The sequence below is a fragment of the Hemitrygon akajei genome, chromosome 7 (assembly GCF_048418815.1).
Source record: "Hemitrygon akajei chromosome 7, sHemAka1.3, whole genome shotgun sequence".
Lineage (NCBI taxonomy): Eukaryota > Metazoa > Chordata > Chondrichthyes > Myliobatiformes > Dasyatidae > Hemitrygon > Hemitrygon akajei.
Window position 1 is genome coordinate 140,508,038 of NC_133130.1, and position 15,592 is coordinate 140,523,629.

At 42.9% G+C, this 15,592-nt stretch overlaps 1 protein-coding gene across 5 annotated transcripts in view; it reads left to right on the forward strand.

The window, feature by feature from the left end:
- Positions 1–15,266, forward strand: part of LOC140730978 (rab-like protein 6) — a 106,325-nt gene extending 91,059 nt beyond the window's left edge. For 3 of the 5 annotated variants that reach the window (XM_073052117.1, XM_073052118.1, XM_073052121.1), the window contains 2 exons: positions 8,046–8,104; positions 12,000–15,266. In XM_073052117.1, the coding sequence (XP_072908218.1) occupies positions 8,046–8,104; positions 12,000–12,236 (296 nt within the window). In that variant the 3' untranslated portion in view covers positions 12,237–15,266. The remainder of the gene's footprint in view (positions 1–8,045; positions 8,105–11,999) is intronic. The other 2 variants (XM_073052119.1, XM_073052122.1) reach the window with 1 other exon arrangement.
- The last annotated feature ends 326 nt before the right edge of the window (positions 15,267–15,592 follow it).

Consider the following 15,592-nt stretch of genomic DNA (forward strand, 5'->3'; position numbering starts at 1 on the left):
TTCTATAAAAGACATTTGGGTTGATTTTGTAGGTTACCTTAAATAATGAACAAAAAATTCAACTCCTCTCTTCTCATCATGGTCTTCCATATAGGAACAGAAAGCAAATTGTGTGGATTTAGATAAATCTAGAATTAAACCTATTTCCAATAATAATAGTCTGGCAACTACTGGATTGTCATAACTCACTGTTGTTCCGGATAGGAAACCTATCCTCTGAATGTGGGTGGATTGTAATGTGAGGACTGGGAGCTCACAGAATACAAAAATATGTAGATACTGAAAGTCTGAAATTAAAAACAGAAAATGTGGGTGAAGGATCTCAGACTTGAAATCTTAACTGTTTCAGAATCAGGTTTAGTATCACTAGCTTATTGCATGTTGTGAAATTTGTTGTTTTGCAGCAGAGTACATTGCAATACATGATTTAAAAAAAACTAAATTGCAATGAAAATATAAATATTAAATGTGTAAAAAGAGAGCAAAACTAAGTGAAGTGGTGTTCATGGATTCATTGTCCATTCAGAAATCAGATGAGGGAGGGAAGGAAGCTGATCCTGAAGCGTTGAGTGTGTGTCTTCAGGCTTCTGTACCATCTTGATGGTAGCAATGAGAAGAGAGCATGTACTAGGTGATGAGGGTCCTTAATGACGGATGCCACCTTTTTGAAGCATCGCCTTTTAAAGATTACCTCAATGCTGAGAAGGCTAGTGCCCATGTTAGAGCTGACTGGGTTTACAACTTTTTGCAGGGCCCCCACTATACCAGATGGTGATGCAACCAGTTAGAAAGCTCTCCATGGGACATTGGTATGTTCCTTCCCACAGATGCTATGTGATCTGCTCAGTGTTTGCAGCTTGCTCTGTCCAGGGTGAGTGGGTTAGAGCAAAAGTATGGGGAATAGATGAAATGTAATCAAGGGCTTTGTTGGCTTTGCTGAAGAGGAGCCCATTTCTCAGAAAGAAGATATCTCAGAGGCACTGAATGCAAGTTCCCAATGTTGGAGCAGATGGGACAGAAACCGGAAAAAGCAGATAGCTGTGGGAGTGAGTGGTGCGGTGGGGGGGGGGGTGTTGTAAGCCTTTAATAGATCATTTTGGTAGTGTAAGCTCTTATACTTTCCATGGAAGTGCCTCTCAGACATCTTCCTAAATTGTGGTTTCCCCTCTTCCCAAGTTAACAGAGCCCTTGATTGCATCGCGTCTATTTCCTTCTCATGGATAGAACAAGGATGGAGTTCACCTGGTCCTCACTGTCCCCACCAGATGCACATTCAGTGATCATCCTTTTTAATTTCAGCCCGTTCAGCTCCATGTGACACATCTTCCTCTTTCCTTTCTCAGCATTTCAACTGGACTCATTCCCTTTGTAACTCCTTACTCCTCTCTTCAGGCCCCACCAACTCTGCTTTGATATTTTCCCATGTAGTCATAATGTAGCAGCTGCCTTTCACCTTTTCTCTTCCCACTATTCAAGGGGACAGTCTGTCCAGGTGAGGCAGCGATTCACTTGTACTTCCAATCCAGTCTACAGCATTCGGTGCTCATAATGTGGTTTCTGTATTGGAGTGACCAAACACAACTAAGTGATCGTTTTGCAGAAGACCTTGAGGGACAATACCTTGTATTCATTGTAGGCAGTCTTCTAATCAACAGTTCTGGATAACTTGTTTTCTCTGTATCAGATTGGGCCAGCTCCTCCATCTCCGATATTGCCTCGGTTTTTCCCCCTCCACAAACAGACCTGGATTCTTGGAGATCTCTTGACTGTATCCTCACTCTCCGACTGCTTTCATTTGAAGGCTTCAAGGGCCATATTCTCCCTCCCTAACTGCCTCCCAATTACATCTGATCCCCAGGACAACCCTGCCCTCTCCCTATCAGAGACATTCCTTTGTTCACTCTCCCTATAGCCGCCTTCTCCCCACAGCATCTGCGGTGTTCTATACTGGTGATTGGGGTATCATGTTACTCAGTGCTAAGCAGAGTAAATCTGCCCAGAGCTATGCCTGCTATTTCTGATCGTCGAGCTGAGGGACAGCCCAGTAGTTACAGAATGGGTCAGGAACATCACTGAACGTGATTGAAGGGAGTGGGAAATGTTGGATCCCAGTAGCAGGCATCTGGCAGGCTGTGTGTGGAGGGTAAGCAAGAAAGCCAGGAGGGAAGCTCATGTGTGAGCAGCCAGTGGCAGAAGGAACACAGCTTACTCAAAGATTCAAAATACACTTATTATCAAACCTTTACTCATCAGCAATACAGGAGGTGACTCAGAGGCTGATTTATCCAGGGCTCTGGCTGACAACAATCCACTCAGCCACTACATTACAGTGAGCCCAACGTGCCCTCAACCTAACCTCCGGCTGGGAGGCTATCCTCTGATATACTGTGAGTGGTGTGTGGAGTTACTGTTCGTTGCACACCTTATACACTTCCATCTCACTCATCCCAGCAGCACCATGCTGTGGCTGTGGTTTAGATTGTGTATTGCTCCATATAGAAGTAAACTATTCACCAACAACCTCTCGTAGATCCCTCTGTTAGCATCCAGTAATTGGCTAACCTTATGGGGAACCAAGTATACAGTTGACTCTTATGTAAAAATGGCCCATGCTAATGCCAACACTCAGTAAATAATAACCTTGAAAGAGGAGTGTGAATCTGAAGTTTTAAGTGCTGGCTGTGGTGACTCCCAGGTTTCCAAAGGCAGGTGCCTGAAATTTTTCTCCACTCTAAGCTAATTACCACACACAAAATGCTGGAGGAACTCAGCATGTCAAGCAGCACCTGTGGAGGGAACAGTTGACATTTCAGCCAAGACCTACTTCAGAGCCTTTAGACGATGAAGGGACTCAGCCTGAAATGATGATTGTTTATTTGCCTCCAGAGATGTCGCCTGACCTGCTGAGTTCTCCCAGCATTTTGTATGTGTTGTTCAAGATTTCCAGCATCTCCAGGCTAATCAAATCAGGTTGTCATTTGATCAACACAACTAGTTGTCAACCTATTAAAACTGGAGCATTATAGAACTGCGTTTTAATCAGTAATTAACCTCCCCTACCCTGCAAAGTTAAAGTAAATTTATTATCAAACTAAATATATGTTATATGCAATCCTGAGATTCATTTTCATGCAGGCATTCACAGTAACTACAAGAAACACAATAGAATCATTGAAAGACCCCACCCAACAGGACAAACAACCAATGTGTAAAAGACAATCAACTGTGCAAATACAAAAAGAAAGTGGGGGGGGGGGAGAGAAATAATAATAAATGAGCAATGACTATCGAGAACCTGAGATGAAAGTGAGTCCAAAGTTGTGGGAACAGTTCACTGGTGGGGTGAGTGAACTGGTTTGAGAGCCTGTGGTTGAGGGGTAGTAACTGTTCCTGGACCTGTTGGTGGGGGTCCTTGTTGATGGATGCAGCTTTCCTGCAACAGTGCTACATGTAGATGTATTCAGTGGTGGGAAGGGCTTTACCCACGATGGACTGGGCCGTATCCCCTATTTTTTTTGTAGGATTTTCCATTCAAGGGCATCAGTGTCGCCATGCCAGGCTGTGACGCAGCCAGTCATGTACTCTCCACCACACATCTATAGAAGTTTGTCGAAGTTTTAGATGTCATGCCGAACCTTCACAACTTTAAGAAAGTAGAAGCACTGCCATGCTTTCTTCATAATGGCACTTGCTTGCTGGACCAGGGCAGATCCTCTGAAATGATAACACTGATGAATTTGCTTATCCACTCCACCTCTAATCCCCTGATGAGGACTGGCTCATGGACCCTCTCCTGAACCCAATAATCGGCTTCCAGGTCTTGTTGACATTGAGTGAGAGGTTGTCGTCAGTAAACTTAAATGTGGCATTGGAGCTGAGTTTAGCCTGACAGTTACAAGTATAAAGTGAGTGGAGCAGGGGGCTAAGCACGCAGCCTTGTGCATCTGTGCTGATGGGGATTGTGGAGGAGATGTTTTTGCCAGTCAGAACTGACTGGGGTCTGAAAGTGAGAAAATCGAGGATCCAATTGCGCCAGGAGGTATTGGGGCCTCCTTGAAGCTTATTGATCAGTTTTGAGGGAATTATACTATTGAATACCAAGCTGTAGTCAATGAAGAGCATCCTGATCTGGGCATCTTTACTGCCCTGATATTCCAGGATTGAGTGAAGAGCCAGTGAAAAGACATCTACTGCTGACCTGATGAGATGGTAGGCAAATTGGAGTGGATCCAAGTGGCTTCTCAGGCAGAAATTGATATGTTCAATCACTAACCTCCCAAAGCACTTCATCACAGTGAATGTACGAGGGGTGATTGATAAGTTCGCAGCCTAAGGTAGGAGGAGTCAATTTCTACCACATTTATTTTTTCAACATAGTCCCCTCCAACATGTACACACTTAATCCAGTGGTTGTGGAGCATACGGATCTCTTCTTTGTAGAAGTCCACAGCAGGGGTGATTGATAAGTTTGTGGCCTAAGGTAGGAGATGAGTTATTAACTTCAAATTTGCTGCATTATCACTCAAAGAGTTGAACTACACGTGCAAGTAATGAGAGCGTCTTGGACCTCCAGGTGGTCCACAAGGATGATTGATAAGTCCGTGGCCTACGGTAGAAGGAGATGAGTTTTACAGTTACTGTTACATGCATGTGCAGTTCAACTCTGAGTGAAAATGCAGAAAGTTAGAAGTTAATAACTTTTAGGCCACAAACTTATCAATCAACCCCATGCTGTGGACCACTTCTGGAGGTCCAAGGCGCTGACTTCTACAAAGAGGGGATCCGTATGCTCCACGACCACTGGACTAAAGGTTTAAATGTATGAAAAATAAATGTGCTAGGTTTTCTAAAACTGATTCCTTCTACCTTTGGACACAGACTTATCAATCGCCCCTCATAAGTGCTACTGGATGATAATTATTGAGGCAGGTTACCATATTATTAGACACAAGTATTCTTGAAGCAGATGGGAACCTTATACCACCAAAGTGAGAGGTTAAAGATGACACTCCAGTCAGTTGTTCACAGGTCTTTAGTACTCAGCCAGGTACCCCATCTGGGCTGGATGCTTTCCGTGGGTTCACCCTCCTGAAGAAAACTCTCACATCAGCCTCAGACCGGAAATCACAGGGTTATCAGAGGCTGTGGGAGTTCATGAAGGTGCCTTCATGTTTTGACAGTCAAAGCAAAAAAGACATTGAGCTCATCTGGGATTGAAACCTTGTTGTTACCTATATCACTTGATCTTATTTTTTAGGAGGTGATGGCGTTCAGGCCCTGCCACAACTGTCGAGCATTGTTTTGTGATTCAAGTTTGGTCCAGAATTGTCACTTCACACATGAGATGTCGTTCTGGAGGTCATACCTAGACTTTTTGAATTTTACTTGTTCATCAGACCTGAACGCCACTGATCTAGCCCTCAGCAGATTGCGATCTCATGGTTCATTCAGGGCTTCTGGTTGGGAAGACTGAGTGATTTTTGTGGGGGCACACTTGTCTGACTTTTTTTAATAAAGTCCACGACGACCGTTCAGATCCTCTGAGTCCTTGAACGTGGCCCAGTCCACCAGCGAGGAATCCCTGCAGCTGCTCGTCTGCCTGTATACAGGTAGGAGGACGACAGCCAAGTGACCAGGTTTCCCGAAATACAGTTTAGGCATGGAACGGTAGGTGTTCCTAATCGTAGTATAGTAGTGGTCATGTGTGTCAGGCCCCCCAGTGCTGCAGGTGATATGTTGATATTTGGCTAGAGATTTCTTCAAACAAGCCTGATTGAAGTCCCCAACAATGATGCTATTTCTTGTTTGCTGATGGTGGCACTGAGTACCTGCTTAATATTGGCCTTTTGCAATATGTAGACTGTGATCAAGATCACGGAGGAGAACTCTTTGTAAGTAGGACAGTTGGCACTTAATCATTAGATGTTCCAGGTCAGGGAAGCAAGTGTGACAAGCACCACAAAGAGTTTACCATGAAACACAGATGCTCATCTTTTGTCTTCTCTGAATCAGCAGTCTGGTCCATCCTGTGTATTGAGGAGTCCTCAGGTCTGATTGTCAAATCAGCGTGTCTAGAGTGAGCCATGTCTCCATAAAACATAGAGCGCAGCAATTCCTTACTTCCCTCCAATACAGAGTAATCTTGCCCTTAGGTCCTCAATCTTGTTCTCCAGTGACTGTACATTTGCTAACAAGATACTGGGAAGAGGAGGTTTCATACCCCGGCATTTTAATCTGGCTTGGAATCCTCCCCTCTTCCCTCTCTTTTGGCCATGGTGATGTACCTTTGTTGGTTTGAAGGTATCATACCCGCAAGCTTGAGAGTTAAGTCCACTGAGTCGTTCAGATCGTGAAATAGCTACCGTAGATTCCGGACTACAGAGCGCACCTGATTAAAAGCCGCTGGCTCTAATTTTAGAAATAAAATCAATTTTTTACTTGTACAGGCCGCACCGGATTTTCGGCCGCAGGTGTCCCACGTTGTAATATGAGATATTTACACAGAAAGATATTACACGTGAGGATTTTTTAACTTTTAATTAAATCCATATGGTAACATAAACAAATACATATTGCAAATGCTTTTTTTCGAACCGTGCCTGTAACGCGGCTACTTTTAAATATACGTTGCGTATACTTCTTTACTGAACAACATTCCAATATCTCCTAACGACTGGTAAAAAATATATATACTGCAGCCTACCAGGAAAAGTTATTGATCGCCTTTAACTTAAAAGCAGCGTTTTCGCTCCGCCGCTCGCCCCCCTCCTTCCCGTTTATCGCAAACCGGTATCCCACAAGACGCGGCGAAACCGGGTGTGATGTCATAGCATCCCGCGATGTAGTACAGAAAACAAATATAGTTAAAACAGTTCTAACTTTAACTAACAAATGAATTACTAAGCGAAAATATTATAAACTAAATAACTGCCATAAAGGCAGCACAATGCTTTTCTTCGAGTGTTTTCCATGTTGATGAGGGTGAGTACAAATGACTGATTTACAATAATTTAATTGTGAAAGTGCGCTTGATTTATCGTACAATTTCATTGGACCTCTGTGAACTACTCATCAATTTTATTGGTCTACTGTTACGAGGCAAAATGTTTTTGGCGGCATGAAAAAAAACCATGTATTAGCCGCTCCGTATTAAAGGCCGCAGAGTTCAAAGCTGTTCAAAATGTGGGAAAAAAGTAGCAGCTTAAAATCCGGAATCTACGGTAGTTCATTAAGATGGCTCAAAAGTATGTTACAGAAGGGGAAATTATAGGATGCAGATTGCAGTGAGAGTAGTTCAGAAATATATTTAGAAGTTTATGTAAGTTTCCTGTAACATGTCATTGTGTTTCACCAGTGCCATTTGGCATTGCCCACCTTCCTCTACCCCTGGATAGTCACAAGTCAGGTTGACTCTTTCACGCCTCATTAATAGCATTGAGTAGGAGTCAGCGGGTTTGTAAGAATGGAACTCTGAGACCATAGGACATGGGAACAGAAATGGTCATTTGGCCCATTTGATCTGATCTGCCATTTTATCACGGCTGGTTTATTTTCCTTCTCAATCCTTTTCTCCTGCTTTCTCCCTGTAAGCTTTGCCCTTACTAATCAAGAATCCATTAACCTCCTCTTTAAATAGACCCAAAATAACTGTGGAGTGGTGGTACAATGGTTCCATTGTTTGAACCAAGGGCTGGAAATCTGACCTTGATTTCCCAAGCAGGAAGTGGCCTTCCTTAGGCTGACAGGGTCAGGGTGTCTGTCTTTGGCTGGGACTCCTATACACTAACTTGGACTGTAGGCTTGGAGTTAAGATCAAAATTCATGTGTTTCAAGGAGGAAGGTAAAAAAACTACTTGAAATTTTAAATACTTGTATAAAGAATGTCAAATATACTTCTGCTGTTGCAGCTTTCAGAGATATGTTCTGCATTCTTACAAATGTAAAGTGTTACCTTACCCTCATTCCCTTACCTTCCCTCCTATTGGAGAGCGTAACCTGGATTACATGTTACCAGTTGACTGAAATTTCTTTGATTTCCTTGACAGAAAAAACGAGTAAGGCTTCCTCAAAAGACAAGAAGAAAAAGAAGAAAAAAGTGAGAGAGGTATATTGTTTTCCATAGCAGAGAATAATGTTGCATGTTCTGGAGGCAGGGGCCCAGAAAGTACAGGCAGGCTATGGAGTTGGGTGGAGGGAAAGAAAACGTGATCACATTGAGTCAGGAGGATCAGATTAGAGTTGCATTCCAAGGACCTTAACCTATAATCCAGTTTGATAATCCATTGTCTTGTTGGGCGAGTGCCATCTTTCAGATGCAGCATGGGAGTCAAGCCCAGCTGCCTGTTCAGATAAACTTTAATGACTCTGTGATACTATTTTAGATTCTATGACCTTTATCTCACTGCTGTGTGTTACGTCTTGCTGACCGCAAATTATTGTCTTCCCTATATTTTAAAAAAAATGGATAATACTTTGATAGACGGTATTTTGACAGATAGTATTAGATAGACTGTGGGACCTTTTGGGTTATCCAGAGTCTAGAGGAATGCCATAATCTTTAGGGGGTGGCTTTTGAGGAAAGTGTGTGTTTACCAAAATCTGAGGTCTTGTCCAGTTTGTGCGCTTCGGTGATTGCTGGTTCCCTCAGTTCTATGTGGCCAGGCCCCTGGATAGAGGAGTGTTTAATGGGTTACATAAGCCATTCACAGTAATGTTCTGATGCTGAAGGCTACAACACCATATAGACATTTCTGACACAGTTATAAAAGATTCTAGTAAGTTTGTTTCTCCCTCTGAACATAAGAATTCTTATATAAATATTATGCCCACAGTTTAATCTGTCATTTAATATTTCTGGTTCTTTGTTACTTTTCTTTATGGCATTTCTATAGATCGTCAGCATCCTTGGGGCATTCTGAAATATTTTTGAAGTTTAGTTAATGTTGGTAATAGGCTTGTTACTGTCACGTGTACTGAAGAGTATGATGATCTTTTGTTTGCATGCCATCCAGACAGATAATTCCATACACAAGTAACCATATAACAATTATAGCATGGAAACAGGCCATCTCGGCCCTTCTAGTCAGTGCCGAACGCTTACTCTCACCTAGTCCCACCGACCTCCACTCAGCCCATAACCCTCCATTCCTTTCCTGTCCATATACCTATCCAATTTTTTTTTAATGACAAAATCGAACCTACCTCTACCACTTCTACTGGAAGCTTGTTCCACACAGCTACCACTCTCTGAGTAAAGAAGTTCCCCCCCTCGTGTTACCCCTAAACTTTTACCCCTGAACTCTCAACTCATGTCCCCTTGCTTGAATCTCCCATACTCAATGGAAAAAGCCTATCCACGTCAACTCTATCTATCCCCCTCATAATTTTAAATACCTCTATCAAGTCCCCCCTTAACCTTCTACGCTCCAAAGAATAAAGACCTAACTTGTTCAACCTTTCTCTGTAACTTAGGTGCTGAAACCCAGGTAACGTTCTATTAAATCTTTTGTGTACTCTCTCTATTTTGTTGACATCTTTCCTATAATTCGGTGACCAGAACAGTACACAATACTCCAAATTCTGCCTTACCAATGCCTTGTACAATTTTAACATTACATCCCAACTCCTATACTCAATGCTCTGATTTATAAAGGCTAACATACCAAAAGCTTTCTTCACCACCCTATCCACATGAGATTCCACCTTCAGGGAACTATGCATCATTATTCCTATATCACTCTGTTCTACTGCATTCCTCAATGCCCTACCATTTACCATGTATGTCCTATTTTGATTAGTCCTACCAAAATGTAGCACCTCACACTTATCAGCATTAAACTCCATTTGCCATCATTCAGCCCACTCTTCTAACTGGCCTAAATCTCTCTGCAAGCTTTGAAAACCTACTTCATTATCCAGAACACCACCTATCTTAGTATCATCTGCATACTTACTAATCCAATTTACCACCCCATCAACCAGATCATTAATATATATGACAAACAACATTGGACCCAGTACAGATCCCTGAGGCACACCACTAGTCACTGGCCTCCAACCTGACAAACAGTTATTCATCACTACTCTCTAGCGTCTCCCATCCAGCCACTGTTGAATCCATTTTACTACTACAATATTAATAACTAACAATTGAACCTTCCTAACTAACCTTCCATGCGGAACCTTGTCAAAGGCCTTACTGAAGTCCATATAGACAACATCCACTGCTTTACCCTTGTCAATTTTCCTAGTAACCTCTTCAAAAAATTCAATAAGGTTTGTCAAAATGACCTTCCGCGCACAAATACATGTTGACTGTTCCTAATCAGACCTTGTCTATCCAGATAATTATATATACCATCTCTAAGAATACTTTCCATTGATTTACCCACCACTGACATCAAACTGACAGGCCGATAATTGCTAGGTTTACTCTTAGAACCCTTTTTAAACAATGAACCACATGAGCAGTACGCCACTCCTCCGGCACCATCCCCGTTTCTAATGACATTTGAAATATTTCTGTCAGAGCCCCTGCTATTTCTACCCTAACTTCCCTCAAGGTCCTAAGGAATATCCTGTGAGGACCCAGAGACTTATCCACTTTTATATTCTTTAAAAGCGCCAGTACTTCCTCATCTTTAATCATCATATTTTCCATACGTTTCCCTTACCTTACACAATTCAATATCCTTCTCCTTAGTGAATACCGAAGAAAAGGAATTGTTCAAAATCTCCCCCATCTCTTTTGGCTCCGCACATAGCTGTCCACTCTGATTCTCTAAGGGACTAATTTTTTCCTTCTTTATCCTTTTGTTATTAATATAACTGTAGAAACCCTTTGGATTTATTTTCACCATACTTGCCAAAGCAACCTCATATCTTCTTTTAGCTTTTCTAATTTCTTTCTTAAGATTCTTTTTACATTCTTTATATTCCTCGAGCACCTCGTACTCCATGCTGCCTATATTTATTGTAGATCTCTCTCTTTTTCCGAACCAAGTTTCCAATATCCCTTGAAAACCATGGCTCTCTCAAGTTTTTAACCTTACCTTTCAACCTAACAGGAACATAAAGATTCTGTACCCTCAAAATTTCACTTAAATGACCTCCATTTCTCTATTACATCCTTCCCATAAAACAAATTGTCCCAATCCACTCCTAAATCCTTTCGCACCTCCTCATAGTTAGCCTTTCTCCAATCAAAAATCTCAACCCTGGGTCCATTCCTATCCTTCTCCATAATTATATTGAAACTAATTGCATTGTGATCACTGGACCCGAAGTGCTCCCCAACACATACGTCCGTCACCTGACCTATCTCATTCCCTAACAGGAGATCCAACACTGCCCCTTCTCTAGTTGGTACCTCTATGTATTGCTGCAAAACACTATCCTGTACTCATTTTACAAACTCCAAACCATCCAGCCCTTTTACAGAATGGGCTTCCCAGTCTCTGTGTGGAAAATTAAAATATCCCACAATCACAACATTGTGCTTACTACAAATATCTGCTATCTCCCTACAAATTTGCTCCTCCAATTCTCGCTCCCCATTAGGCGGTCTATAATACACCTCGATAAGTGTTACTACACCTTTCCCATTCCTCAATTCCACCCAAATAGCCTCCCAAGACAAGCCCTCTAATCTATCCTGCCAAAGCACCATTGTAATATTTTCTCTGACAAGCAATGCAACACCTTCCCCTCTTGTCCCTCCGATTCTATCACACCTGAAGCAACAAAATCCAGGAATATTTAGTTGCCAATCACACCCCTCCTGCTCACAAATGTTTCACAAATAGCTACAACATCATATTTCCAGGTATCAATCCATGCAGGTACATTAGGGTAGTACAAAATGGGAAATAATGTTGTAATGTGGGAAATGTAGCAGGAAAAGATTGCATTAGAATTAATGAAAATGCTGAAAGTATTACAAGAACTTTCCCATCTGTGGACAGCAGCTCTGAACCCCAATTCACACTCTGCTTTTTCAGGATGATGAGAAAATGGAAAAAAAGAGGCACAAACCGAAGAAAAGTAGAGAAGCAACAGAGGAGAAGCAGAAAAAGGAGAAAGAAGTAATAGCCGAAGGAGAGAAGGAGAAGAAAAAGAAGAAGAAGAAGGCTAAGAACAAATCTGAAGCGGATATGGACGATTTGGAGAAGTTTCTGATTGGCAGTGGCGATAATCATGCAAGGAGCAGGGGAGCAGGAGACTACGAGGAGCTATAGACTGGTCATCAGTACTGGTGTTTGTCTTGGTATTACAACCCTGTCCATTCCACACTTTCAGTCTCTCTCTAACACTGGTGCAAAGCGTGTGCCCTGGCTTTGTGGCAGAAGCTGTTTGTCCTAAGTACTCCTTGTTCCACTCAACCTCCATCACAAGTCTCTAAGTATTCCCCAGTGCTGGAAAGGATGTGTCGAATTGTGTATCGATGCAGGTGAGTCAGGGTCTGAATTGAAAGCTTCAACCAGGCTGCCTTCAAGCTTAAACAGGCTCCTACGGCAGCTTAACATTCACATTTCTCAAGAAATGGGTGGATTTCTTGAAGTTGAAACTGGTGGATTTAGTCTTTAGTAAAGTTCACCTTCATCAGAATTTGTTGCATTTCTACCATCTGGATTTGGAATGTCGCCCTGACTGCGGACAACCCATCACTCGTGCTCTGTGCTCGCTTTCAGGCTTGTACCCAGGTAAGAATGGCTCAGCGCCCTACCCCTCCCATGCAAATTGGAAACTCACCAGATCTACAGCACTGAACCAATGCTCCAACTCATACTTGGCCCTGTGCCTTTAAAACTGGCAGTAAACTCAGGCAGTATGGAAGTCTTGTGACTAAAGACTCTTAAAAACAAAACTATGCCTTCCCTTGCCCTACTTTTCAGTTTTTCTTTTCAGTTGTACTGACTGGATCCTTGAACCCTAAACCACTAAGAGTTTGGATACACTAACGCGCCCTTGACTCTTCAAACTGCTGAGCTGTCGATGACTCTGGCCTCTTGCCCATTCACTCACAGTGGGTATGTCGGGGTTGGTTAATGAGTGTAGTCCCATGGGGCAATTAAAACCTGTTTCACCAGGTTCTCAGTGTGTGGTTCTGACTTCCATTACCACTGAATTTATTAAAATCAGTGTAATTAAGGCAGCTTCAAATAAAAATGGAATGATTAGTATCTAATTGTTGAGTGTAGAGTTTTTATAGCCATCAAGATAACTACCAGAATGTAAAGCCAGTTATTTCCCTGATCTAACATGGTTCCTTTGCATGCTCCTGTCCCTGACTACGAGCAGTATAGGGTGAGCCCATGTGAATGGACATCAGTAGCCCAGCAGAGGTCAGAGTTCATGACCCCAGGAAGAAACCAGCAATGGGAGGGAGTTAATGTGACTCCACCCTTTTGATCTGCTCCAAGTAGAATTTGTATCCAGAGTTTCCCTCTAGAATAAACGGTTGGAGAAATTGCCAGCTCTCAAGTCATTGCACTGGCTTGCTCAGTTTTAGTTTGTTTTCCCAAGTTTTCCAGTGATTCACTACAGTATGTTGGAGAAGTCTTTCGTTACATGTACTGCTGGTGAAATATTTTGCCAATCTCACTCTCATTGGAGGTGTGGGGTCATAACTCACCAACAGACCATTTGGCCCAGTGAGCCTGCTTCAACCTTTAGGCACCCATATACTCCAATCCCAATATCCTCTTGTATTCCCCCACCCTCCCCCCCCCCAAAACCAGTTAACCTATTCTATTCCTCAGCTACACCCTAGGGACAATTTACAGCAGCTAGTTAACCTACCAACCACAAGTGTTTGGGATGTGGGAGGAAACTGAGAACCACGTGGTCACAGGAAGACCGTGCTGGTGCCCGAGGTCATGCTCAAACCAGAGTGACTGGAGCAATGAAGCAGTGGTGTCAACAATTGAAGACTGAGTTTGTCCGTCGCCAATCTGCCCTCACTGCCGCCTTGCCCATGTCTGTTCACTCCGCTTGCCCATGGGCAGGCAGTGGGGAACTGTGACACATTAGTAAAGCACTGACTCGAACTGTTCCGTCTTCACATCCACACGTGTGCAGGCAGGGGCCCTTTCTGCTGTGGTGTCGTATCCATAGTTAGCTTCTATGGCCCGTTATGCCATTGAGGTTGTAGAAGGGCAACAGAAGAGCTGCAGCTCAGTGAGGTTTGCTGAAGAGAGTGAACTCTCATTCATGGAGTTGCCTTGACCAAGCTGCAGGAGGGCTGGGGTGTCCAGGGGGGCAGCACTTCCAGACTGTGAATGGGCAGAGTAAAGCAGAGACCAAACATCAGATCGTACTGCTCGCCTGTGAAATTCAGCTGACCCTACACCATGGGGTCCCACACTCTACAAAGTGTTCCAGAGAGTCTCAGCTTACTTCAGTAAATGTTCTCACCTTGCCTTCAGCTGCTCCTACAAAGATCCTAAATTAATGAACTCTGATTTGTGCCCTTCCCACTAACTGAAACCTCTTATTTACTCTAAGAATACCACTCCCTGTTGATGCAGGTAAACTGTTTCTTTAGTTCATTCATGTCCCTCGGGGAAGGAAATCGCCAGCCTCGCCAGGTTTTCAGAGCCGGTCACAGCTCGCTTTGTTCGGTGGGCAGGGATGGGCAGTGCCAGCCCGGTCAGTGAAACCCACCAACTGCAAATCTGTTTTAAAACATGAAAATATTTTTTTTAAACTGTAGATGCTGGAAATCCAAAACAAAACCAGAGGTTGCTGGAAGCACTCAGCAGGTCTGGCAGAATCTGTGGGGGAATAAAAAGCATAAAGTTTCAGGTCCAAGTGATTTCTCTAAGCCAGTAGGTTCATCAATTTGAAAAGTTAACTCTCTTATTCTCACTACAGATGCTGTGTGACCTGCTTAGTGTTACCAGCATTTTCTGTCTTCGTTTAAAGAAAATTGATGTAGGGAATTCCCTAACATGGCAGGGCGGGCTGGAGTGCTCTAATGTTGCTGACTTTGGTGCCTTCACTGTTGGAGGATCAGATGTTTGTTTTCCAGTATGGCTGGTGGGTGATAGTGCTAATTAATGGTTATAATTCTGTGGAAAGCAAATGGAGCATTCAGCAACGTAGAGAATTACATCATCAAAGCCCCCCCACCACTGGCTTCTGCCTTGGAGAATGTGACCTGTCACAGGAGGGCTGAGAGAGTTTGGAGCCTTCCCCTGCACCATGTAAACATTTTCAATTATATTTCTGCATTAAAGACAAAAAAACATATTTTCTTGCTAACAGTCTGGCCTGATGAGTGTTCTGTCTCGGTTTTATTGATATTCTGCATGACATCCCCCTAGTGTCCTTGAATTTAAAATCATGCAAGGCACAAATAGGATAGAATATTCCTCCAGGTAGAAGTGTCAAGTCATAGAGGACATGTATTAAAGGTGAGGAGGAAAAGGTTAAAGGTGCGCGGGGCATTTTTTTTTACACAGTAGTGGGGTCAGGAATGGGCAGCTGGGAAAGCAGATACAACAATTACATTCAGGAGGCTCTTAAACACATGAAAATACAGTTTGGAAGGATATGGATCATGTACAGGCAGAAGAGATGCAGTTTAATT